At 28.5% G+C, this 27,806-nt stretch overlaps 1 protein-coding gene across 1 annotated transcript; it reads left to right on the forward strand.

Moving 5' to 3' along the window:
• Positions 1-590: 590 nt before the first annotated feature.
• LOC129908479 (uncharacterized) lies at positions 591-27,806 on the forward strand. Its single transcript, XM_055984969.1, has 6 exons — positions 591-922; positions 18,211-18,347; positions 20,483-21,010; positions 25,065-25,194; positions 26,280-26,429; positions 27,302-27,806. Exons 1-6 carry the CDS (start codon positions 865-867, stop codon positions 27,529-27,531), a joined length of 1,233 nt encoding a protein of 410 aa, XP_055840944.1. The 5' UTR covers positions 591-864; the 3' UTR covers positions 27,532-27,806.

Raw genomic sequence — 27,806 nt, forward strand, 5'->3', positions numbered from 1 at the left:
TTTATATCTGTATTGGTGAATAATCAAATAAAAATTTTTTGCTTTTCTACTAGAAAATTTAGTTTGACGTTTACTTATTTAAATATTAGTGATTTTGAGTAAATTCTGTTTTGAAATCAAGAAGAGAATTTTTATTTTCAGAAGCGTTCTGTCTGTCATATTAGTGCAAATAAAACACTTTCAGAAGGCTTTTGAATGATTCCGGACGCTTCCGGAGAGCCAATCGAAAACGACATAAGTAAAGTAAGAAAAAATTGTAATTCATGTTCTCCTATGTATTTTCAAGAATTTTTCTTCAATTTGACTTCAAACATAATTGGTAAGAAAATTTTCAAAATATGTTTTGAAGTTCCAACAACCATAACAAAGTTGAACTTGCCCATCATTTGATTATTCCAATAACTTTATTGATAATGGTTTTATTCATAATCATAATCACCTGTTTTTGGAAAATAAATGTCATCAATCTCGCACTCTTACCGTTGTTTTGACTGTTCTTCTGTTTCCCAACTCTATATTTTGCTTTTCCACTTTTCCAAACAGTCATGCTCATCGTTCATGTAGCGGGGTAGATTTTCCTACCCCATGGTGATTTCATTTTCAGTCGAGCGCAAACTGTCGAATAAAACGGCTGTGGTAACTCGACCGTCTTTGGTTGTGTTATGAAAGTTTTTACTGTCCTTACAAAAAAACTCGTTTTTTATTTTCTTTTTGGTGCTATGATTGTTGTTACGAAATCAAAACTGTCCTACATATACTAAAAAAAAGAACTCTAAACTCTCAAAGTTATTTATACTCTGTTGTAAGAACTTTAGCAGTTAAAAACCGTGTGAAGTTTAAGTGCGGAAAATATAATGTGGGAGAATGTCTTCCAATGCTATAGTTTCTCTGTCATCCTTTAATTTATTATTTTTCACCCAAGGTAAATATAAAGTACTTATTCAAAACCGCACATCAAAAAAAAAAAAATAAATCTATGAATATATCAATCATTGGTTTTTTTGTAAAACAATATAAACGGTCTAATGCGTTGATATAGAAGTGAAAACAGCATAAGACCTTGAGTCTGAGGTCTATTACGAGATAAACATTGATTTTTCCTTCTTTTTTTGTGTGTGAAACACCTAACCAAATTGGTGTGTTCCGATCGAGAGGGCGTATACGTAACATTTCAAAGGTGTTTTTTTTTTTCATTCTCCTAAGGAGTTAGAAAAATATTTTTCCTAACTGGAGGATAGTCTTATTTAATTTAAGTTTTGTTTCGCCGAAGCATTGCCCTCAAGATGCGGGGATAAATAAAAAAAATAAGCAGAGAGTTCATTCTGGCTTAGTTTGAGTTCTTGAAGTCCCTTGGGGAGAGGTAATTTTACTTGTACTTCTCAGCAAGCAGTTTCTTTCATGCAAAATGTCAACAATTTTGCTTTCATAATGCCAAGGACGTTCGTTTTTTATTTTGTCTTCGCATTGAGGTTTGTTTACACTGAAGTTTTGTGGTTTGTACCCTGCTTTATTTTAAGTATTATTGCATCCTTTTGTATTTCTTATGTTTTTCTTGTGATTTAGCTTGGAGCTCTAATTAAAAAAAATATAGCTGAGGAGATTTAAAAAAATAAATCTTAAAAAGGTAGCTAGTGAATATGAACAAGTATCAAGGTTACAACATCGGTTTTTTTTTAATCTATTGAGATAATTAATGAAATATTTTAGAGGCCCGAAAAATTTCAATGTCACGGAGAGGGTGAAAGAAAAAATTTATGTAAATTCTATTTACATTTAGTATTGGAGAAGGCAAACAGAATTGCAAATTTGAATGAGCCTGTTTTTGATTAAATTTTTATCTTTTAGCTACAGAAGATTTTTATGATATCAATTTATAAATGTACAAGTACATACATATGAGGGTGGTTCTTATATTTTTTTTTACGCTTGAAATCAAAGCTCAATAGTTTTTTTGACTTACAGATGTTGGTTCTTATAATTTAGTAGTCAGTAGTGGGGCAGAACAAAAATCTTTAAAAATTAAAGGATATTCAACAGTCAACACTATATCCCATCCTAATGTACAAAGTAGCTATACAAAAATAAAAATAATTTTTATTATTTTATTATTTTTTTCTTCGTTATCGTAGCTATAGGGGCAGTGGGGGTAAGACCGCAAATGGGGGCAAAACCGTTTTTGTACAATGTTGTATGAAAAAAGTAAAATTGTCAGTTGTATTTTTTATAATAGAAAGTGAATATTCAAAAGTATTTTCTGCGAAAGAAGGAACCGTAAAGATAAATTTAAAAAAAAGTAATCCAGAACATAATATATGATATGACTGGGGGCAAGACAGCCCATGGGCGAAATTGGAAGCTCTGGTGGCTTAAAAAAAGTTAAAAAAGAATTTAACAGTTAAATCTTCTAAAAAGCTAAGCGACAGGTACCAAATAATACTGTAAATAATGATTCTGAGAAAGATTACTTTGCAGACTGTATTTGTCCCTTCTACTTGCAACTGTTTTCTAGATTAGATTGGATTAAGTGCAAAATATGTACCAAAAGGAACCACAAAGCTTGTGCTGGAGTGAGAACTAATGAAAATATAACATAATTATGTTATTATACCTATTGCAAATAGACTGCATTTAAAATAAAAAAAACGGTCTTTTTACCAACAAAATTTGATAGGACGGTCTTACCCTCATGTTGGCGCAAAACCGTTTTTTGTTAGATGATTTTTCAAAACTTATTATCTTTTGTTCAATATTTTTTATTTTTTTTTATAATAATGAGAGTTTCTTCAGTAAACAATTAACTTAATAAATAAAGACTTTATTTTAATTAAAAGTTGTTTTATATTTATAAAAGGGCGGTCTTGCCCCCACTTCCCCTATACAAATTTATTAAAGGACTAGACAGTCAACTTATTTAAAATGTAGGATGTTTTATACTATTTTTAATAAACTATAACAATGTAAACAAAGTAAATACATTCTATTACTCTGCAAACACTATTTGAATTTGCCAAAATTTGCTCTAAACTAGCTTCCTCGTACTTGCCCTTGTAGTCAATGGCGTAGCTAGCGTTGTTTAGTTCTTTGTGCCAACCCAATTCTAATGGCTCTTGTTGCTGAATAGCAGTTTCGGATCTGCACATTGATCGATTGATATTTGGGGTGTAAGATGCACCACAATCTATAAAAGACCTATTGTGCCCACTCTTATGCTAGCTGAGTGGGTTACTAATGTTATAGATCCTCCTCTAATTTAAATCCTTTCAGGAAATTTAATATTTTGGTTATTTTCATAGAGTGTAGTGCGTGTACCCGAACTGAAAAAAAGTTGTAAATTATTGCGATATCAGGAAATAGAAGTTTGTAGACCTTGTCTGTTTTTTCGCTATATCAAGAAAGCATCCAACAGTGAAATGCTTAGAGTTCAGTATAGAAATAGCACATCATGTTGCACTCTGTGTTGAAATAGTTTTGAATTTGATTGAATTTGCACACGCTGAAAAGCTATTTTTTCGAGCCCAACAAATATAATTACACAAAATTTTAAATGGGATTCCATTTTATTTTATCTAAAACAACGCCGACAGAAGCCACCTTTCAGCTAGAGGTAAATGTTTAAAAAAGCTATCTATAAAATTTCATTTCAGTTCTTAGAACTCTATTCTTTTAATTAGATTGCTATATTTTCAACCCAACATACCCTATTAAAATTATTTTATGCTTCCAGTATAAGAATGCGAGTAAAAAATTCCCTTACTCTACCAAACTAAAAAGTTATGGGGAATAAAACCTTGTAGTTATACATATTTTCGTTTACCACGTACAAATCCCATTTTAAAAGTCGTTACTCGTAACCCATGTGCTTTAATTTCCTTTATCAACTGATCTTCTATTTCACATTTTTTTTTTGTATTAACCTTGTTAGCTATTGTCATTTGACGGACTACTCTCTAACTATTAGTTTCTTTCAATCTTAGCCTTGGATCTTTTAACGTGCTTTTGAGAAATTAACAGTTGAAGGTCATATGGTGGTGATTTTCCAAACATCCAAAATACTTACACACAGTTTACAGCTTAAACAACCCTATTCCTTATTACCTTGACTAGGACAAGACTATAGGTACCACTGTAATATTAATACCTTTTCGTATACGCTTTCACACAAACAATCTGTATGCGAGCATTTCGTGATTTCGTCTATCGAAGAAGTAGCCAAATATTTAGTTTTTCCTCACGATAACACTTACCTACTTTAAACGAAGTATAATTCATAATAAGAGGCCGCTACTATGCCTATTCCTATTGTCTTCACTCACCATGAAGGAAAAATAAAAAAAATACTGCACCCTTTTTAGAGGTGATAGAGGTTATAGTTTACTTAGGCTTTATTACCATAAACTCTTGTAACTAACACCCTTGAATCACGTTTCATTAAACTCAACTGGATTTTCTTAGCTTCTTGGTGTTGGGTTCTCTTGTTTCTTAATTATTATTGTTATTATAATTACTTTGTGCTTGTTTAGATTTCGTTTTTTTGTTAATCTAGTTTATTTGAGTTATTAATTATTAAGATTGTATTTCAAATTACTGTGTTATGTAGTCATTGTTTTCAAGTTTATACATTTATGCATACAACTTGTAAACATATTTAAGTGGGGGTTAGTTTTGAAAATAAACCTTTCTTCAAAAAATATTGGTTTTTAGTATAGGTACTCTTATATGAATGCTACTCCTCAAATGAATAAAATGTGAAAAGATTTTTTAACATAACAAGCAAAATTTTCGGTTCGCTTGTTTTGTTAATTTTTTTTAAATTTTTATTGAAAATTTAAAATTTAAAAAACATACACGAAGGTTCTGTATCACGTGTATTTAAGACATTCTTTGTTTTTTTTCTCAATCAGTGAATTTAAATTTTTTGTAAGTCACTTTAAAATTATTGTAATCTGAATAATTGTTGCTACACTCAGACACAGTACACATATTATGTGTACTGTGACACTCAGATAAAAAATAAACAATGACTATTTTGAATAGTTATCCCAGTTTTAACTATTCAAATAGTTATTTTTTCTTTGAGTGTAGTGCTTTACTCAGTGATTCGATTACACCTTAAATGATAAAATTTTCCAAATTTCCAGAACTTTGAACCCCCTATCTTCTGAGGCAGTAACTACAGTATAGAGTATTAAAATTTTGACATAAGATATCCAAATTTTGACTCTCAAAATTTTTCAGGGGAAATTTTTTTGAAAACTGTAATAAACCAGTGTCAAAAGATTTGTTATAAACTAAAATAAATAATGATAAAGGGGGCCAAATACTGTTTCAAAGAAGGAATTTTTTGAGATTTCACAAGAACTGCATTTACCTTATTGAAACCCGTAAGTATTTGGGATAAACAAGACCAAATTCTGAAAATCCTTAACTTCTTCTATCAGCATATTTCCTTTGAACCATTACTTTTGAGACTACCTGTATAAAAAAAGACTTATAATAAAAAAAAAGTTTTTAATAACTTTTTTTTCTATTTTGTATCATTTTATATAAATTTCCCTCCGGCACAAGAGGGAGGAGACGAGAGATAGACCACCCCCCTTCCATTGTAAAAAATGCATTGTATACCTATCTGACTATTTAAATAGTCACAACTATAACTATTTTAATATTTAAAATTGACTATTTAATTGTTGATTGGGAAAATATTGCGATGGACTATTAAAATAGTCACAAATAACACTGGTCGGCAACGGATATAGAGCAAGAACCAAACACTACTTTTCGAGAGGAATTTTGTGTGCTGAGTCCGAATCTGAAGTCAAAATTTTACTGGCACGTCACGTTTTTGAAATAATTTAATATTAATAGGTCAAAAACGCGTACATTTGGGTACATTTGACATCGAATTACATCACCGTTAATTTTTTGTTTTGTAAAACTACTTATGCAATCTCAAAACGCCATATTAACATGTCCTAAAGGTATTTATATTTTTTCAAAACTATTTTTTTTCTCAAAGATATTGAAAAAAGAAATTTATGATAGATATCTCAAAATCTTGATTATTTTTTTCAAAGTAATGAATGGTTTTTTGAATCAAATTCCTTCTTGCGTCTTCTGATTTGGACTTATAAAGAGCAACATATTACAGAAAATAGATATTTTTGACTAAACATAAAAAAAACTCAATTAAAAATTAGTTTTTGAAGCTTTATAGCGAAAATAGTGATGAGTATAGCTCAAAAACTAGACGTGATAGAAAAAATCTGTAAACAGTTTTGAATTCAGCACACTAAAGTCAATCAAAATCACCTTATAAAGTTCTTGCTCCCAACTTTTTTTTAGTTTTTTGCCGACCAGTGTAATTTATTTTTAAACTATAAAGTAGTAAAAAAAAATTGTTAATACCTTATGCTTTTTTTTTCTCACCTCAATTTTGATTTCATTTGCTAATAAATTGCACATTAAATACCTACGTATCAAAAGTATCACTGTGTTCAACGATAAGTTAATTTGGCATCTTGTTGCATCATTTTTTTTAACTGAATTTTCGATTCTAACAATAAACGAATTCAATAATCAACACATCAATTAATTCAATAATTTCCTTCAATCAAAACTTTGAAAATTAAACAAATAAGTAAGTACATATGTATGTACATTGAATATAAACACATATATTTCATTCATTAAAAATCACCAGATGAAATGTATTTGAAAACAGAACCCATCTAAATCATGTTCATAAGAAATATCAAATTCAAAAATTTGTATTCGAGCGCATTACCTAGAAACAAATTTATTATCAGTTCGATACAAGTCAAAAAGTCCATCCAACGTACAGGATGTTCTTTGTTAACCCTTTTGATTTTATTTTTTTTAGTATAGTGTTCTCTTTCTCTACTCTCATAAATTAAATAAATGTAATTATTATTCTTTTCCTTTTTTCTTCCACGTATCTCATAAGTCATAACTCATAAGCTTTGAGAATGTGACCCTATACTTTAACAATTTAATAAAGATATTAACCTAATGTTGGAATACTTTGTATTTGAATAAGTTTGTTTAGGATGATACATTTCGGGTTTTGCTCAAATGCATGAAAACTCTGAGAGATAATAAATTAATGTAAGTAAGTAATTCAATAATAATTAGGTACTTTAAATTCATCACAATATCATGACATTCATTCATGTAAAATCATTTATCAACTTTTGTCGCATTTTAAAACAATTTTCATTTTAAGTCATGCGTTACAAATATATTTTCTTTCAAAAACAATTTTTAAATAAATGCGACATTTACAACGGGTGTGTAATTCATGCTCTGCATTAAATTACTATTTGAATACAAACAAAAATTTCAATTGTACAATAAAAACCTTTCTGGTGCCAAATTAAAGTGTCAAATAATTGAATAAAATTTGTATTACGACTACCTAAGTATATTGTTACAAAAAAATTGCATGTCTATTTAAATAAAGAGCAGAAGTTCTATTGATATAATTTGTCGTGCATTTAATGAAAGGTTCTTTTTTCCAAAAAAAAAATAATAATTGATACACATAAAATAAATAAATCAGATGAATATAGTAGAATAGACCAAAAACAAACTGATATTGTTTATCACATGCGAGAACCATGAACTAAGTATGAATCTCTGACTATTTGTTTTCAAACTTACATTTTTTATTAGCTAAACTCGTAGAATGAAGAAAGTACTCGTACTTTGTTAAATTATTTATATGTTTTCACTTTGAGTGATGGAAGTTGTTAAAACTAGAAGGAATTAATAATGCATTAGACAAAATGTTAAAGCAGAAAAAATAGACATTTCTGAGTTTAACTTAATTTGCAATGAAATGTTTTCTTTTTTTTTTGGAATCTACTAATCAAAGTTATCAAAAAGGGCGTGTACATTAAATTGTATATATGTAAATAATATAAATTTGGAAAGAAATTCATCTGTATGCAAGATGTATTTTTTGTCCTAATTGTGTAATGTACTTTAAGTACCTTAGATAAGATAATCCTGATTTCCATATCCTTAAAAATTGACTTTGTATTGATGTTTTCTAAAACATGTTTGAAAATTAAAATAAATATTGTATTTTGCCAGATAGACGGAAGGCATTTTTTCAATATTTCCAGTCAAAAGGATTGGTAGATTTTCTTTAAACTTAGTAAAGGTGATTTTTGCGTAATCTTCAAGACCAATTTTTTTTTTAATTCTTTTTTACTGATACCTATCCTATTTGCAGTTTTGGAGTTTTCTCGAAAACGGCTCTTACGATTTCGATTTAGTTTGGTTTCCGTAATTACCTGTTATGATTTGAGTAGTTCTAACAAAACTTCTTTTTTTTTTGTTTTTTCGAAAAATGCCCAAAACTGGCATTTTCTTATACTTATTTCGTCAAAATAATAACCAATTTTATTCAAAATTTTCAGACAGATTTGTCTGTATCATTTTTAAGGATGAAATATATTTAAATTTTCAATAAAAAAGGTTTTGGAAAAAATAAATAAGATTATTTAATTTTTTATTTTGAAATCATATTTTATTACAAAATTTCTTACAGATATCCCTATTTTAAAGAAATGTGACGTACCTACTATTTCATAACAAAAATCAATTTATGCGGTACACCCATTTTTACCCCCAATAAGCTATAAGCTGTGGTTCCATTTGTCTGCTTGCGTGGTCAGAATAAAAATTAAGGCTAAATTCATTAGCAGGCAAGCTCATCATCACTAAACGAAAAACGAGGTTGCATCCGTTAATCCTACTGCCATCTGCAATCAAGAAAAAGTGTCCCTGGCAAAATATAATTGTAGGTACATCTTTTATATAAAAAGGTAAAAGGATGCAATCTTAATCTTTTGTGCATCTTAAAACCAACAACCCTCATAAACCTCAGAAGAACACTTGCCCATTAAAACAATAATGAAGCTTTCCATTTCTCTAGTGTTTTTTGTATGCAATTAGTGTTTATTTTATTTGGTTCAAATAATGTTAATCCGTTTAAGCATAATTCTTAAAATAATAAAAAAAAAATGGTGAAATAATTTTAAAATTGTTTTAACCCAATTAGAGTTTTTTTTTATATTTAACAAGCAAACACTTTTAACTTGGTGTTTTACAAGTTGCAATTGGATTTGCATATTATGTAATGTTGTTTACTTAATTGGGCCAGAAAATGCGGTTGAAAGTGTTAAAAGAATATTTTTAAGCACAAGAATTATGTTTGACTGAAGAGGTTAATAAATTAACTGAAAGAGTTTTCAGTTTTTCTTGTCAAGTTTTTTTTTTTCTTTTACTTCGAATTACTTGTCCTTGGAATAAACGCTCCTGTGGTTGGTGGGAATTTTTGTTATTCAGATGAGAATATATTATGAGCTCAAGAGAAGAATGATTCTAGAGATAAACTTTTTTTTTCAGAAAAAGTAAAATGAAAAAACGTTGGAAAGTACAGGAAACTTTATTTGATGATTCCAAAATTCGTCGAAAGTATACAATGAAATGATGATGATGATTCATTTGTCAATCTATTGTCCATAATAGAAAGAGTAGATATACACATTTCCTGAAATATACCCTTTGGCAAATTATTCAAGTTCTAAAGCCAAATTAAAAACTTCAAGATTAATTTTCAGGAGCAACATGAAAACTAATACAGTAGTATTGATTTTATTGAAAAGATGGTTCCCGAATAAAAAAAAAAATATTAGATCTCCAGGCTTTCAGTCTAATGGAAAAAACTTGCTCCTGTTTGCAAATTTGGCCATTATATTCTAAATAATTGGTATCAAACATGCAAAAACTTAAATTTTTTAAAGAAAATTTCCTGCAAATTTCCTCGAAAATTTTTTTTTTCAATTTTTACATTACTTTCAAAATAACAAGAAAACCTAAAATCTAATGACTTCCGGATATATGTACATGTACATGTATTTAGTTACTTTACAAATTTTTAATAAAATAAAATGCACGAACTTGCTCTTAGAGTTCAAGCTGCTTAAACTTTTAAGACTTTTTATATGTATATAAATTTGGGAAATGTCAGGTAAAAAAAACAATAAATAAAACAAAAAATTCGTTTTAAAAAAATAAAACAAAATCTGAAATCAAATCGCCCTCCAAAACAAGTATGCAGTTTTGATTGATATATTAAGATGCATTTTTAGAAAAAAAATTTTCAAAATCGTTAGAGCCGTTTTTTAAAAAAACTAATTTTTTTATAAATAATTTTTTGAGAAAAAAGTTTTAAAATAAAATTGGTATGCCATTTTGTAGAAATTACTAATCAACATCTAAAAACAAAATTTCAAAAAAATTCAATGTCCCGTTTTCGAAAATTTGATTTTTCAAAAAAAAATTTTTCAAATTTTTTTTTTTAATCCAAAAATTATTTTTCTCAAAATTTTATAAATTTATAAATTTTTATATTTTTGGCCTATATAGAAATTATATAAATGCTTTTTTACAAAAAGTTTCGTTGAAATCGAATAAGCAGTTTCGGAGCAAATTGGATTTGAAAAAAAAACAGTATGGCAAGTACCGTTAATATAATGATTTTCAAAAATAAATTTTTTCATTTGAAGATAGACTTTGTCTTAAAACTTCCAACAAAATTTTTTAAACAAAATCGTTGGAGCCGTTTTTGAGCAATTTTAACTTTACTAAAATCGGTATATGACAAGTACCGTTATTTTTGGTCCAAAAAAGTTAATTCCGAAAACCCTTCTGGAGAGTCGCCAAATAACAGTATATCCGTTTAGGCTGTAGCTTCGTTTACAGACAGACAGACAGACTTGTAGACTGACAGACAGACAGACAGACAGACGGACTTCCGGGACCCACTTTTTTGGCATTCTATATCATCGTAATGTCATGGAAAAATGTTATCTCAACTTTTTTTTGTACGAATGCATAACTTAATACATAGTACCTATATCGCGAGTAAAAATTAAGTAAGTTTTTATTAAGTAAGTAATTTTTAAGTAAATTTTTTTTTAATTTCTAAAATCATTTATCTTAAACATAATCATAATATTAGTTAATTTATTATTATAAATAAATCAAGAACAGAAAAATTTGCATTTTCATAAATAAAAGTTACACATACACCACAGTGACCCTCTCTAATTTAATCACTGGCTTGTAGTGGCTTAATTTGACCATTCACCATGCATATGCATACATGCATACACACTTGTAGATTCAAAACTTAAAATATGGGGTGCTAAGATAACGAAACCCTTTATAAGCAATATTGCAAATAAAATACCTCGCGGAATTGTTACCTACCAACGAGTAACCCATGTAAAAAAAAACATAAACCAAATGATTTTCTTTGGCATCTCTCATTAAAAAAATACTATGACCGATTCACTATAGCTCAACTTGGGCTAGACTCTCGGGTTGTTAGAGTTAATTTTAACTCAAGAGTTGTTATAAGTTTAGAATTTTGTTTTTCACTACTTATTTGTTGCGCATTTGCTGTGGCTGAGTTTCTCAGGCGGGGATAGAAAATTTCTCTCATGAGACCTTTTTTAAAGTTGACCACATTTTTTTCGTACGCCAATAAAATAGGTACGTTTGATTAATTCCAGCGTTAAAATATGAAAATTGTCAATTTTCAAGTGTGGAAATGAAAATAATCGAACGAAAAGAAAAAAAAATGTTAGCATTTTGATTGCATTTTTATTATTTGTAGTTAGTTTTAAATTCTTTAATAATATAAAAAAAAATATATTTTTGCAAGAAAAACACATCGTTTAGTTTTGCGGCTTATTGATTACCATGCGAATACCAATTGTCAAAATAGAAAATTTAATGCGTTTGAATTATTTTGCCAAAATGGAAGATATCTCAATAGTGGGAAAGAGATACTTCCAAATGTGCGACCAGGATCTTTCATCAATTTTTAAATGACTCTTTCGCGTACCAATCCACAGGCTTAGTGGGTTCAACTTTCAAAGTAAAATAACCGGAGATCCAACTTTCATTAGTAGAAGGTGCCTGTATCCAGTTTCAGAGTTCAAAAGCTCTGTTAATTCCTTATCATCGCTGTACTTGTTGGAGAAGTCGGATATTTGCTATGCGTGCGTCCATCATTGTTGTAAAAAAATACATTGTCTTCCGCTACAAATGAAAAAAAAAAAAAAAATATAAAAGATATTCAATGCACCGAACATTTTCTGCATTAAAAAAATGTTATTGCAAATAAAAAAAATATTTTGCATTAAAAAAATGTTATTGCAACAAAAAAACGAAATACAATGTAAAATGGCCTCGAAGGTCTATTTCAACTATAAAATTAAATCTTAATTAATGTAAGGCGTTTAGCCCTATGAAAAAAAATTAACACATTTTGCATTGATTTATTTTTTAATTCAATTTTTTTTTAAATGCAATAACGTTAATTTTTAGAAAATTTGGTTTTGCACAGAATTTTATTTTTACTGCAAACATTTCTATTTGAAATTATTATTACCTAATTGTATAATTTTAAATACAATTTTTTTTTAAATTTTTACAACCCGGTGTCAATTGAACTGGCGTGATTGTCTCCGTTTCAATCATTGTTGTTGATTTCGTTCAGTTCGTGCCTCTTGAGATTGGGACAGAAAAAATTGTCTGCATTAGGTCTGGCATTATTCCAAAATCAATTTATCATCAAATATTTTAAGTAGAGAGTAGAGTTATATAGCAACAACGATAAACGATAACTACACTTAGGAGCAAAAAAATGGAATCAAATTTTGCGTTCTGTAAAAACGATAATTGGTTGTGAAGTAATCGACATACATGAATGTTAATGGTACCATTGAAAAGCTTGAAACAAAAGCTTTAAGTCAATGCTAAGAACTCAAAAATCCGTTCGTTGGTTCCATCCATCCAACATAAATGAAGTATGTAAGGAAAAAAAAAACTGAAATTAAAATACAAATTATCTGGAAAATTTAACATTTAAAAAAAATTAAGTGCAATTCATTGACAGACAACGCTAATACTATCGTTGGAAAAAAAAAACTGAAATTAAAACAGAGAGTATCTGGAAAATTTAACATTAAAACAAATATGAAGTGCAATTTATTGGCAGATAGCGGTAACACTATCGTATGCATTTTTATGTTTTTACCAACAATTCAAAGTAAAAAATACAAGCTTTAAAATGAGACCATGAGACTTTGAATAAAAATATTTTATACATGGCAATTTTTGTTTTTAATATAATATAATTTATTTGATTCCGTTTTTTTGCTCCTAAGTGTAGAAGGGATTTAAAAATAAAAGCAATATTGTAATAGAGCAAGATCCCAGGGCCGCCAGACATTACTTATTTTCTCAAGAAAAAAATTTATGGAATTACGTAGTGCTAGGACATACTATTAGTGTATTGATACTGGCTATCTTGTGCCGACGGCCATTTTACCGGTAACAGGTGCTAAAGGTACGAAAAAAACGTACTTACTTTTCTTATTTTCTCAAGGCTGATTTTTATATATGATACTCAGGGAACTAATTCAATAATTTTTGTAAGCTGCCAGACCCATCGGATGGGCCTAACACCTTGCCAGACACGCATAATAGGAATCAGGAAAGTTAGATTTTATTATATGGGGGTCTGGGAAAAAATTTATAAAATATTTTGACTTCAGGACTCGAAAGAGTATCAAGACACGCGTCGAAAACCACGTTTTGTACAATCGCATCTAGAGTAATTTGGCCGCCATTTTGTTTTTTTTTTTTTAATAAAAATTGCAATTTTTCACATAACTCACGTATTTTTGAATCTACAGAAAAAAAATGTAACGCAAACTTGAAGATAATTTAATTTACTACAATATATGTTAAATTACTTTTTTCGATTATACCTTCGGTTTAACAGTTAGGGTTGGTTTTTTTTTTAAACCATATTTTCTTCATATCTCTTTTATTTGAGCTTTTTTGAAAATTAATTTGAAGTCTGGCAAGGTGTCAGGCCTATCCGATGGTCTGGCAGCTAACAAAATAATTTTATTGAATTAGTTCCCTGAGTATCATGTATAGAAATGAAGCTTGAGAAAATAAGTAAAGTTAAACTATTTTTTTCAAAGCTTTAAGATGTCTGGCAAAAAAAATGGCTGTCGGAATTGGTCTGGCAGTGTTAGCTATAAGATTTTTTTCTTGTCTGAGTGCAACCTACACGCCTAGGTTCTTGTTACATCTGATGCAAATTACCCTGTACTAGAACCTTTTTCCTATATTAAAAAATTGCAACCTTTTTGAAGTTTTTTTCCTACAGATCAAAAACGGTCTGTCACATCGAAAAACCATTAATGTAATAAATGAAGGTAATAAAAAGATCTACAACTTTTACTTCAAATTAATTTTCAAAAAAGCTCAAATAAAAGAGATATGACGAAAATATGGTTTAAAAAAACAACCACCCTAACTGTTAAACCGAAGGTATAATCGAAAAAAGTAATTTAACATATATTGTAGTAAATTATATTATCTTCAAGTTTGCGATACATTTTTTTCTGTAGATTCAAAAATACGTGAGTTATGTGAAAAATTGCAATTTTTATTAAAAAAACAAAATGGCTGCCAAATGACTCTAGATGAGATTGTGAAAATGTGGTTTTCGACGCGTGTCGTGTTTTTCGAGTCCTGAAGTCAAATTATTTTATAAATTTTTTCCCAGACCCCCATATAATAAAATCTAACTTTCCTGATTCCTATTATGCGTGTCTGGCAAGGTGTTAGGCCCATCCGATGGGTCTGGCAGCTTACAAAAATTATTGAATTAGTTCCCTGAGTATCATATATAAAAATCAGCCTTGAGAAAATAAGAAAAGTAAGTACGTTTTTTTCGTACCTTTAGCACCTGTTACCGGTAAAATGGCCGTCGGCACAAGATAGCCAGTATCCATACACTAATAGTATGTCCTAGCACTACGTAATTCCATAAATTTTTTTCTTGAGAAAATAAGTAATGCCTGGCTGTCCTGGGATCTTGGACTATAAGTTTATTTATTGGAACTAGAAACCCCACAGTGTAGGAAAAAATGTTTTAGAGTACCTACTTTGTGCTTCTAGTTATGGACATTGCAGGCGTTAAAAAAGGTTTGAAATGAGATACTTATGCTCAATTTTTTTGAAGATGTAAATACTATAATAGTAGGAAAAAGAAAACCGAAGAGAAGAGACGCAAAATGCTGATAGAAAAAATTTAGATATATATTTTTTAAAGTGCGAAGATAGTGAGATTGTTTAAGGGGAGAAATGCATAAACGAAAATGTAGGTACTTAAAACAAATACTTTAGAATATTGAGAAAGAAGTCATTCGAGAATAACTAAGATTCTGTGGCGCAAATTGCATTTATATCTTATATATTTGTCTTTGTTTGAAAATAATGACACAATAAGAGCATTAATTATTTCAAACAATTTATGTATAAAATATGTGCAGTCGAATAAAATACTTTTAATACAGAGTGTGAATTTTTTCTTACACCATTATAATATCATAGAAAATAAAAATACCACAAACTTCTTGTTAGGCTTCCTGCACATTAGTAGAGTACCTCTTTAATATGTTTATTTTTGCGATAGAAAATATGTTTTTTATTGATTTTTCTCTTCTTATCCTGCCGCCATCCATTGATTTATACTCAAAGAGGGCAATTTTAAAAACAAATGACGACATAGTTTCGTATAATCTTATGTAAAGAACACACGCAATGCCTATCATAAAACGGATACGGTATAATGGCTATATAGAAATCGCAATACATTGCAATATTTTACTTCATATAAGGCAAAATGAGGATAAAATGAAATTTCGGAGAAAAAATATATATATTTTTTATGGTTCAAGGTTTTAATAAGTTTAAGTATGAAAGAAAAAAATTATGTGGCTGGAAAATTTTAAGTTCACTTTAATTTTAAAAACTCACAATAAAACTAACTAATGATGATGAGTTATCACAATAAGATTAAAATCATCGTAAACCTGTAAACTTTAATCCACAAGGTCATATTTCAGGAGATTACAGTCGTCCAGAGAATTTATGCATCTTAGAAATCTAAAATGATGTGCAGAAAGATACCCAGCTGAATTTGAAAAAAAAAATCCGGGCATAAAGTAAATTAAGAAAAGTAAACAAAGCGGTCCGAGGTAACTTCCTTTTGGTACACTTGATCAAACAAAGAATGAGCTTGAAATCACATTACCTATTTCAAAATACTTGAGTGAAACACAATGTCTTCTTAAATTTGACTCTTTATGTGACAACCCTTTTTTGTTTCAGTGTACTTAAAGATAAAAGTAAAATAGGTTTTGATTCTGAAGTAAATTTATTGGTCTGAAACATTACAAGAGCAAGAGCATCATTTTATTATTATCATGCTCCATTCAAATTGATGTCACTTGTCAACTGAGGTGTTGTATTTTCTTGAAGTTCTTGTGTGTGTTGCTGTTGCTTTTTTTCAACTGAAGGATAGACACAAGCAGTTTCATACAAATAAGGTACATTCTAATAATATGATCCTTATCAAACACACTCGCATCTCAAAAATGATACCCACCTGTTGTACTTAAATTTTTTTTTATTTTTCTTAATTTATATTGAAGTAAACGTAGGTAACGTTTTTTAAAGTTTTTCAATTTCATTTGAGTGTGTGTTTTTCAAAAAAAATGTTGGAATACAATTTTGTTGATAAGGATAACGTATTTAGACACTATACATAGCCGCATTGTTCCAAAATAGTACAAACAAGTCCACATAATGAAAAGTTCGTAATATGGGTTAGCTGGCTTTAGGCAAATTTTCGTATTCAGAATTTTTAATTTGAAAAAAATCGTTCAAAAACTTTTAATAAAAACATCTTACCTCATTTTGTATGAAATAAAGGAAAGCTTTAAAAAGAGCTGAAGCAAAGTGTTGTTATATTATGCTTTTTTTTTAACTCAATTATTATTTATAAATTGTTGTCGTATTTTATGCAAATCACCGATTATAAAAGAAATATATAAACATTTTTCTAAGTCTAATAACGACCAATCTACTTCGCCATTTCTGAACTTGTGACGAACTTTACTCAAATTTGTTGTCTTATTTGACTGGACTATACTTATAAGAAATTAAATTCAAACTAATTTTTTAAACACATTTTTTTTTTATTTTACTTAATTTCAAGTTCAAGTGTGAATAAAATAAATTGCACGACTGGAATCGCACGTACTTGCTCTTATGCTTAAAGTAACTATAATGTTAAAGCTTTTTATTCAAGAAATTTAAAATTTGATATTTTGAAGAAATTTCATAAGTAGTATAAAAAAATTAAATCTGTTTTTATAATTAATTAAACTCCGTTTTAAATTATCTTAAAAAAAAAACAAATATGCCATTTTATTTCTTGTATAAAAAGGTATTTTTAGAAAAAAATTTTCGAAAATTGTAGGAGCCGTTTTTTAAAAAAATAATTTTTTATGTATAAAAATTTTTTAACATTTTTCAAAAAAAAAGTTGGTTTGCCATTTTGAAGAAATAATTAATTTACACATAAAAACTAAATTTCAAAATTTTTCATTGATCCGTTTTCAAAAAATTGATTTTTCAAAAAAAAAATTTTGAAATATTTTTTAAAAATCCAAAATTGCGTTTTTTGAAAATTTTCGGGTTAATGTTGTACGAGATATTCAGAAACGAAAAAAACCGTTCTATGACAGGTACCGTTAATAACGGTACAAAAAATATTTTTTTTATTTAAAAATTTGGCTCTTATGTGTAGTACTACACACACAAATTTTAATCAAAATCGTTAGAGCCGTTTTTGAAAAAAATTAACTTTTCTATTTCCGTTATATGGCAGGTACCGTTAGTTTTGGTCATAAAAAAAAAATTTCAATTTCCCCTCTAGGGAATCACCAAAAACTGCTAACTACCAAGTTTGAAGAAAATCACTTCACTCGTGTAGGCTGCAGCTCCAGATAGAGACAGACAGACAGACAGACAGACAGACAGACAGACAGACAGACAGACAGAATTGCCGGACCCACTTTTTTGGCATTCTCCATCGTCGTAATGTCATGTAAAATTGTTATCTCGAGTTCGATTTTTTTTACGAATCCTAAACTTGCCCTATAGTACCTATATCGCAAGTAAAAAAAACACAATAAAACGGCACTCAAATGACGAATATTTTTTGTATGCTTTTAGTTTTAACCGTTTTAACAACTTCAATCAAATACAACGAATACGTAACAGACAAAGGAAAAAATATTTCAATACCTTGTGATGCAAATGGATCTATCATGTGGATCAAAGAGAACGGAAACAGTACTCGAGTTATACAGGTAAGTTATATTGTAGATATACCAACCTTACTTAGATTTGTTTTTTTTTTTTTTCTTAAAATCATTTTTGAGATTATGCTTTTATTGGAATTTTTCATTATGTTTCATGTGATTCTCAAAATCACTATATCGCAACACAAACAAAAACACTAAAAGTCCAAGGGCATTTTACCATTCTCAACAAGTATACAGTCTACTTATAGTTATACTTCCGGGTTTTTAAGAAACATGCATCATTATGTTAAAAAATATTGAACAAAGTTTATAGTCCATGTCATGGTTGAAAAGAAGTTTCAACTTTCGTATGAACTTGAACTTAAAAGTTCTAGAAAAAAGGAAAAAGTATTTGTATTACTAAAATAGTTTTTAGTTCATTAGAATTAGAGCTTTCCATTTGAATATTCATTTAAAATCAACTGTATGGTCAACGCTCAAGGGGTAGTTTTCATTGAAATACCAATATGATATCAACTGTTCAAATGCAATTGAATATATTTAAAACTACAAATAACATCTACATACATATTTATAAACTCTTTTTTAAAGAGAATAAATAAGTTGCCTCCCATAAAGCCTGATTAACTTTCATTTTTATTTATATGGAAGGGAAAAAAGAGTGTTTAAGTAATGTTTATAAACTTTTAAATCAAATTGTATTTAAAATTAAAAAAAAAAATAACTAAAAAAAAAATAATATAAATATATTTAAATCTTTTTAATGTTACCTTAAATGAAAATGCACCACCCAATACATTTTTTAATGATGCTATACAATCTCTGGCCAGATTATTATATTTGACGAACTATATTTTTTTTTTTTCGGAAACTCTCAACTTAAATGTATTTAAATTAAGTTTCAAAAAGTTTAAAGCTGTTTCATTAATCTGTGTTGTGTGTTGTACTATGTAAATTTTTTGTACAAAAATGAGATTATTTTTTTAAGGTCATGTGAAAGAAATGTACAAATTCTGAAAGTAGTAATATGTTCATTAAGGTGGAGCGATTTTATTTTTGTTTTTTATTTTCGAATTAGCATAGTAAAAAAAGTTGCTCTCTTAATAAACGAACAAAACTGTATATGTACTTAAAATTTTTAAATAATTTCATTTTATGGTGCAGAGAGCGTCTGAATGCTTAAAAAGAGAATTTTTTGAACTTTAAATTAAATGGGGAAAAATAAAGTTCAACATATTTTTTTTTTTTTAATTCATGTTTCACTGAGTTTGAAACATCAAAAAAATAAGTAACTTGACTTTTTAATATATTTTTTAGAAAAAAGTCTTACGAAAAGTATGAACATCGAAATTTAAGAATTCTAGATTTTCAACTAACGCCACCTTGATTAAAATCTTAATTAAAAATGAAGTGAAACATATTTTTTAGATGATTCAAACTCAGTTAAATATAAATTTAAAAGAAAATTTATATTGAACTTTATTTTTTCCCATTTAATTTAAAGGTGAAAAGTCCCCTTTTTAAGCATTCAGAGGGCTTGAGGCACCATAAAATTAAATTATTTAAAAATTTTAAGTATACAGTTTTGTTAGTTTATGAAGAGCGCAACTTTTTATTAATATGCTAATTCGAAAATAAAAACAAAAATAAAATCGCTCCACCCTAATGTACATAGTTGTTTTTTTTTTATTTTTTAACCAAACAAACTTGATTTCAATATATGTAGTTAGCATGAAAAAATTATGAAATTCTTGTGACACTCCAAAATGGAACTTTCCTGAAAATCAAAGCACACATACTCTAAAAATAATAATTTACTAATAAAAACGAGAAGGCAGGTTCAGGTTTCGTGCATATGAATACAGCAAATAGTTTTCACATACCTTTCAATTTTCCATTCATTTAGTGTGAAAAAGCAATTCTCGTTATGTGAATAAAAAAAGATCCAACGAATTTGTTATCGACCTTAAACCACCTCATCAGTTCATCTGAAGTCCAACCACTGTGGGTACAATTTTGGTTTATTTCTCAGGGAACGAAATCGGCTTATATTTAATAATAATAACGGAAAAATCTATTTCCCATTCCCACAAATATCTTATCATAAATAAACTTAAAGCTCGCAAATTATAATATTAGGTGAAATTTAAGTTATAATTTATTATTTTCTTTTTATATAGACAGGTAAAATTCTAGTTCTCACAAATGTTTCGGAAGGCGATCGAGGTCTTTACATATGCCTAACATCTGTTCTAAAGGATGCTGATAACATCGAAGAAAATGATAATTCGAAAAATGACGAAGAGCCTTCAATAAATGTTATCAACAACAATAATACTTTTATCACACCACCATCATCGAATACCTCTACTTCTACTACAATACTATTACTTACACCTACAACGACTCCAAATTTTGAATCTACAGAAACCACACAAAATCTAGCACACATCGAAGAAGAATTTCAAGCTTATCTAAAGGCAAATTTAAGCGTTCGCACAACTCCTGGTCCAGTTTCACAACTTTATTTCAAAGCTTCAACAATTCTGGGATTTCTCATATGGAGATTTAATAAAACTAACTCCGGTGGTTATCCGATACGAAGTTTTACATCTGAATTTCGAAACATTTCCTACAAGGGCAATGAAAATCCAAAACACGAACATGAATGGAGTCGAATGGACCCCATCAATATAGCCCCAAACGTCGTAAGTATTTAATTGGAAGATTTGACTTTTTAATCTATAGAAGAGGAGTGTTTTGTTTATGTTTTAGATTGTTCATATAATGTACATAATAATAAGAAATCAAATTTTTATTGTTTCGTTGAGTTTGAACGAAAAAAAAAAACAGATTTTGTGTGTCGTTGAAATGTAGTTTGAAGAATATACTCGTAATTAGTTAAAAATGTTTAGTTCATATAGGGTTGTTAAACTTCTTGTATTTCATAGTTGCGTTTTGTTAGTAGTGTTAGCAGCCCTTTCTAGTTATTAGAATTGAAAGAAGACTTTTCTTTAAACTTTCATTCCAAGTTTTTATTTCAGTTTTCTAGATAAGGCTTTAAAAAAAATAACACACGAAAAGGATACTTCAAATGGAATCTGGCGATTGACATTTGCTTGAGAACTGCTTCCGAAGGGATGTCTCGACAGAGAATTACGTATAACTTACAAAAAATATTCTTTTGCAGTAGTAGTAGTTTTTTATATTATATATGAAGAACGATTAATCTCACCAGAAGGACAATAAAGTCTCTATGATACTTTTTTTTCTCATTTTTAATGCATTAAAACAAAATGTAAGTGCAGGGTCATAAGTCCACTTACCAAATGTCCGTAATGGTCCATTGGCCCACTTAAGTGAGTCATAATTCAACAAATCAATTATGGACTCACAACATACTCATTTTTTCTTTAAATTCAAATTCTGAATTATTGAAACTGCTTTTTTAAAAAATTGGTGGTTGAACATCTAATGAAAAATCTTTCGCAAATTGACGCGTATTTCGTTTTAAAAAATTAATCAAGTAATTAACAAAACGTCGCGAAAATTGTTCAACAAGTTTTCAAAAATTTGTGAATTTTGGCCCTTGTAAGTGGGTCGTTGATAAATCGTATGCCAACAGTCCACAAACATTTTGCATTTGACTCACAGGCCATAAATTCTCATAATCGACTATTGACCCACTTGTGTTGGTTATAAATCAAAAAATCAAATTATGTACAATGTACATACATACAACGTAATTTGATGTTTGGATTAATAACCAACACAAGTGGGTCAATAGTCGATTACCGGATTTTGGCCTGTGGACATTTGACCCTGCTCTGCAAATGTTAGCTTTCTGCAAAAGTGACATATTCCTATTTCTAACGATATAGACATGCGTATACCGTTTATCCTCATATGTCATTTAATTAAAAAAAAAACATTAAAGAAAGTTGCACATTGAAAAGTGTATTAAAAACACAAATTTGTCTCTTATTCAATCATATTTTTTATAAAAAAGTTTTAATATACAAACGTAAAAAAAAAATGAATTATGGCTGAAAAAGTAAACTCGTTTTGATTTTTTGTACATTTTTATAACATTTTTGATATTTTAGGATTTTTTTTATATTTTTAACACTCTCAATGGTAAAGTGATTTTTCATTTGGAACATGTTGTACAATGTACATGGTTGTTAATTCAATAAAAATGAGAAAAAAAGTGCGTCTCATCTGGTAGTTCTCTTTTAAGGTAGTTCTACCAGCATATTTATAATTGGGGCTCAATAAAAATGTTAAGTTATGGGAATATAGTGTCAAACGTTACATTGTCGAATTGCAAAAAATGCGAAGAACTACATCAGTTTTTATCAATTTTAGCTCTTAAAAATTAGTATTTAGCAAAAACGATGCACTGCTTTCTTAAAGATAAATCGTCACTGTAAGCTTGGTGCTTCTCAAAGTGCTACTGTTCAAATATCTTGAATTTTATGGACATTGAATAATTATTATTAAATACTTTAATAAGTAATAAGTAGTCTAGCTAGTGGGGAATCCTACACTTTAAATTCGAACTTAAAGCGTATTTTTGACGTTTTTTTTAATTTAGACACTGTTGCGCTTGACACTCTAGCATGTTTACTGGGTCACAACTTCCATCGCACAGTATTGAAAAAGAAACTGGACTATAATGTAATTCGTTTAATAATTTTAAGATTTCAGTAAACAAATATAAATTGTCTCGTTCTGAAAACCAACGGTTTTTTATATATACCTGCATTTTATTAAGGAGTGTTTTATTTTTCATCACGCGAGTCCAAGTATCAGTTTAAATTTAAGTAAAAAACAAAAGGTAACCAAACCTGAATAAGAAAAAATAATAAATAATAAAGAAAACAAAAAAGAAAGGGGGAATACTCGTATCAGCACAAAATTTGAATTCAATCAGGTTATCTTTTTGTTTTCTAATGTCAATTACCCTAATGGTTTTGAATATCCAATAAAACCATTTATAATGACGTTTTCAGGTTCAAACTAATACAGGAGATAGCGTTGAAGAGAGCTTGATATTCACATATTTCTTAGCTAAAGTATAGAATTTATTTTTGTTGTATTTCTTTTTTTAATAAATATTTTTGTCTGGTCCAAACATGATCGGAGCTACCAAAGTGAGTCAAGTTAAAATTAATTAATAGTAAAAAAGTATTCCTTTATCGATTCGTGCATTCTATCACATCGGAGTGATTATTATATTTATTTTTGTCTGGTCTATTCTAAACTGGATTTCATTAATCAACCTATTTATTACAAATTATAGTCGGCAAATGTATAAAAGAAGAGAACATTATTTCATTTTAATTTTAAGTTTTTGTGCTATAGCACCTCAAATTCGCGCAACGCAACCGACAATGGCACCGCCGGCGATGACGACGCCAGAAATGTTAAATAATGATAATGAGATATTATGTTCTTGCATTTGTGATTATGGCCACTATTCGCCTTTTCAAATTATTTTAAATCCGACAGAATTTTTGTTGGCTAATACACAAATTATGATGGTGAATCAATATAATCAGGAGGTACTAATTTTTAATTAAAAATCCTATAAATTTAATTCGAAATTTCGTCGATAAATCAACAAAACTTCCTTAAGGTAAAATGCCACGAATATCGCAACTCACAAATAGTTCTATTAAGAATTAAAACACAATAAACAATTTCAATTGCGAAAAAGAATATTATTTTGTTGGGGGAAGTTGTTCGATTCTGGTCGTAAAGTCGAATGGGTGCATGTTGGTGACAATCCCTGAATATATTAAACAAACAAAACCCGTCTCCAAAACTGAACATTTGATGGCACCACCCCCCCCCCCCCCACCCTTCATAAATTAAAAATAAAAATAACTGGCTATCTTTTATGTTTTTTTAATGATAGCGACTATAAGTGGAGTGTGAATAAATTGGGCCTAAAATCGGTATTGTTTCAGAAAAAAAACCACACACAATTTGATTTCCATCTTGAAATTCCAAGTCTATCTTAGCTATTCATAATGCTGAGTATGCTTTATTAATATTATTCCTATTTGTGTTAATAAGTGGCAAATACGAATAAACACATGCTCTTTTTATAGATAATTTGATGAAGATTTGTTATCAGGACAAATGTTGAATCTTCATACAACACTTGAGTGTCCTCTTATACATACCTATAACCCCCAGTACAAAAATATAACATCTACCATCGAGGCAAATTGATACTTTACCAATTTATTCGACTATTTCAGTTGGGATTACTTGTGTTTAGTGTTGAATTTGTATGGAGACCTAGCAGTTCAAAATGGTCATAAAACCCAAAAATCCATTTCTTGCGCGCTTGAACGCATTTATATTTGCTTTTTTTATTGGCTCCTATACTATCCAAGCAACTGATTTATTATTTATATAATTTTCTATCTGTCTACGAGATAGAACAGAGATAAAATTTTAATATTCACAGTGAGGATGTTAATTTATGAATATTTGTACAATGTTATGCCATAAGATAATTTGATTCTGTTCAGTGGGGTGTATACGTAACTTTTTTTTTTTTTTTAATTCTTTTATCTGTGAATTTTCTATCTATCTTAACAAAATTTTCTGTGAATCGCTAATTTTATAATAATGCAAGAACAAATAATATAAGAAAAAAAAAAATTACTACATGAAACGACACATTTTGCATAAAATAATATTTATTGGTTTGAATCAGTTTTAGTATAATTATCTCTTATTCAGCGACAAATGGAAGTTTATCGGCTAGAACCAAATACAACATATGAATTTCGAATATGGGCAAACAATCATTTGGGAGCCGGCGAAATAGTAACCACTAATGTAACGACTCTTTCCGAAACAAAGGAGGAGGGTAAGTCTTTTGTTAACTTAAGATAAAAGAATTGATTGAGTTTACACCTAGCATTTTTTAATGAACATTTAACAAACATCTTTATTGATGATTTTCCTTAGTCGTATGAGATTATTGAATTGATTTAACAAAGTATTCAATTCTTAAAGCATATCAAAACAGAAGAACTTAAGGGTTGATAAATATAGTGTATTGCATGTAAATTTTGTATTTTGTAATGGGTTAGGTTGATAAACCTGACATATTCTTTTAATGCTTTCCTCTGACTTTTTCAATTATGTTCATCCTATTTTCCTGATAGTAAATAAGTGTTAGCCTTTCAAGCTTGGACACCAGGGGGGGAAATGGAACAATTACGATTAAAGTTTTGTATGGACGATTATGTTGGGAACATTAACAGTATTAACCACAAAAAAAGCTACTTAAATCACTATGGATTTTTTTAAATAGTTAAAATTGGAGTTTTTGAAACTTATTTTTGGTAAAAAAAAACATACTTTCACTCAAGATAATTGTGAAGACTCAATCCTTTTTGCAAAAGAAAACTTTTTGCTTATTTTCATGAGTGTTACAATTTTGTTTTATTATACTGTCCGAGTTTTTGATTTTAATAATTCAATACAAAATACTGTAAAAATATGGTTTCTTAAAATTCAGTAGCGCATTTTGTGGTTAAAACACGATTAAAGGTTCCCAATATCCAAAATATTAAATAGAATCAAAGTTTCAGTTTTTCTTCCTATTTTTTATAAATAACGTGTTCAATAGCCTAGATTTAAAAAAGTTAGTGTTCTACCTGACCTGATCTCTTTCTACTTTCCAGTTTATTTGAATAAAAAACTATAAATAAAAATTATAAAAATTTTAAGATTTCGCGTTTAACTTTTGCTTCCAGATTTATTTTTCTAAACTATAACATAACGAAACCTGTGTTCTCTCTGTTAGGTGTAAACGATCAAACTTTCAACCAAGTGTCACTTAATTTTTTAACACTAAAACTTTGGTTTTTGGAATTTAGTGTTAAAAACTGTTCAACACTAAAATCTATTTGAATATTATTTTCAATTTTAATTTTATCTTTTAAGATTTGATACGCCTTATACAAGCTGACTTAGATAATTTCGATCCACGTATATGGATAGTTGCAGTCAGTATAGTACTTGGAACCCTTGTGATATTAGCAATCGGATTGTGTATAGTTTTGTCAAAAGAATACTACCAGTCATCACAAATGGGTACATCTACAACCACTACTTCTTCTACTACTAACGAGTTGGATGTTGTTATCGCTTGAATTTTATTTTTTGTTTGCAGTTAAAGTTAAAAAAAAAAAAATAACAATAAAAAAAATTAATAGAAAATGCTAAACTTTATATTTTTATTTTATTTTTTTTTTTTTTGTTAACACAAAGAATGAAATGAGTGTTAAACATCAAAATGAATAATGGTTTTCAAACCTACAGGAAGCAAATATTTTATTTTTTTTTGTTGCCTAAGTGTAAATAATTAATTCATGTTAATAATATGATTTTATAGATGTATAATATATAATATTTTTCTTATGTTTGTGTTAAAGGTGTGTTTACTGTGCAAATATTGTTTTATTAATATAATTATTATTTTTATTTTGTTCTATAATTTGTTTTTAAAAAAATATGTTACTATATTTAATTTTTGTTGTTTTTGTTTGGTGTTATTGTTATTATTGTTATTCTCAAAGTGTGTATATTATTTTAAATAAAAAACTTATAATAATTAAATTTATAAATGTCAAATAGTAAATAGCATACAATACAACTTTATTGCTTAAAGCTTTTAGAGAGCTTAACATAGTTTGGAAAAAAAAAAAAAATAAAAAATAAAGTTAATATAAATATGTGTACATATACATATCGAAATATATATATATATATATAGTTATAAGGCTTAATTACTTTTAAATAGAGCACATTATATATACATAAATAAGAAACCTGTAGTCGCATAGAATATACACTTGAACATAAATCTTCACTAATCGAATATGTGCTTCTTTTTTTTCTTTTGTTTCTTCCAATTTTTTTTATGTATGAAATTTTCACTGCATCAACGCAATTGCGCCATCTAGCGGACTACGAGGATGGTTGGGATAGTATAGAATTGATACCAAATATAATACTAAATCCAGGATTCTGTGAGTCAGATGATCAAGATGCACCTTATACCCGAACAATTATATTTGGTGAAGATGACGAGAGTGACGGTTATGATGACGAATCCGACGACGAACCCAGAATGGAACGTTTTAAACGAAAAGTTTCAATTTTTTTCACCGGACCCACCATCAAACGTATATGAGAGTACAAACAAATTGTAAACTATTACAGTCTTTTTTGTTCATACAACAACAAAAATTACTATTTAATTTATTTATTATTAGCAAAATTATTATGAAAGGAAAGTGTAGTAGTTGTTGATAGAAAAACAACCAAAAAATATGTACATGATGATGAGATGGATGCAATTGTTTTATTCTGTGATTATAAATTGTTATTTATTATTATATTGTATATTGCAAATCTATTGATAAGTTATGCAAGTAAATAGTGTAAAATAATTATAATAAAATATAA

The sequence above is a fragment of the Episyrphus balteatus genome, chromosome 2, assembly GCF_945859705.1.
Source record: "Episyrphus balteatus chromosome 2, idEpiBalt1.1, whole genome shotgun sequence".
NCBI classification, from domain to species: domain Eukaryota; kingdom Metazoa; phylum Arthropoda; class Insecta; order Diptera; family Syrphidae; genus Episyrphus; species Episyrphus balteatus.

What these genes read in the sequence shown, in the direction of transcription:
- LOC129908479 (XM_055984969.1), top strand. Translation starts at nt 865, where the DNA reads ATGTCTTCCAATGCTATAGTTTCTCTGTCATCCTTTAATTTATTATTT. An exon ending in ACAGTACTCGAGTTATACAG is followed by an intron (nt 18,348 to 20,482) that starts GTAAGTTATATT and finishes CTTTTTATATAG; the next exon opens with ACAGGTAAAATTCTAGTTCT. An exon ending in TCAATATAGCCCCAAACGTC is followed by an intron (nt 21,011 to 25,064) that starts GTAAGTATTTAA and finishes TCTCTTATTCAG; the next exon opens with CGACAAATGGAAGTTTATCG.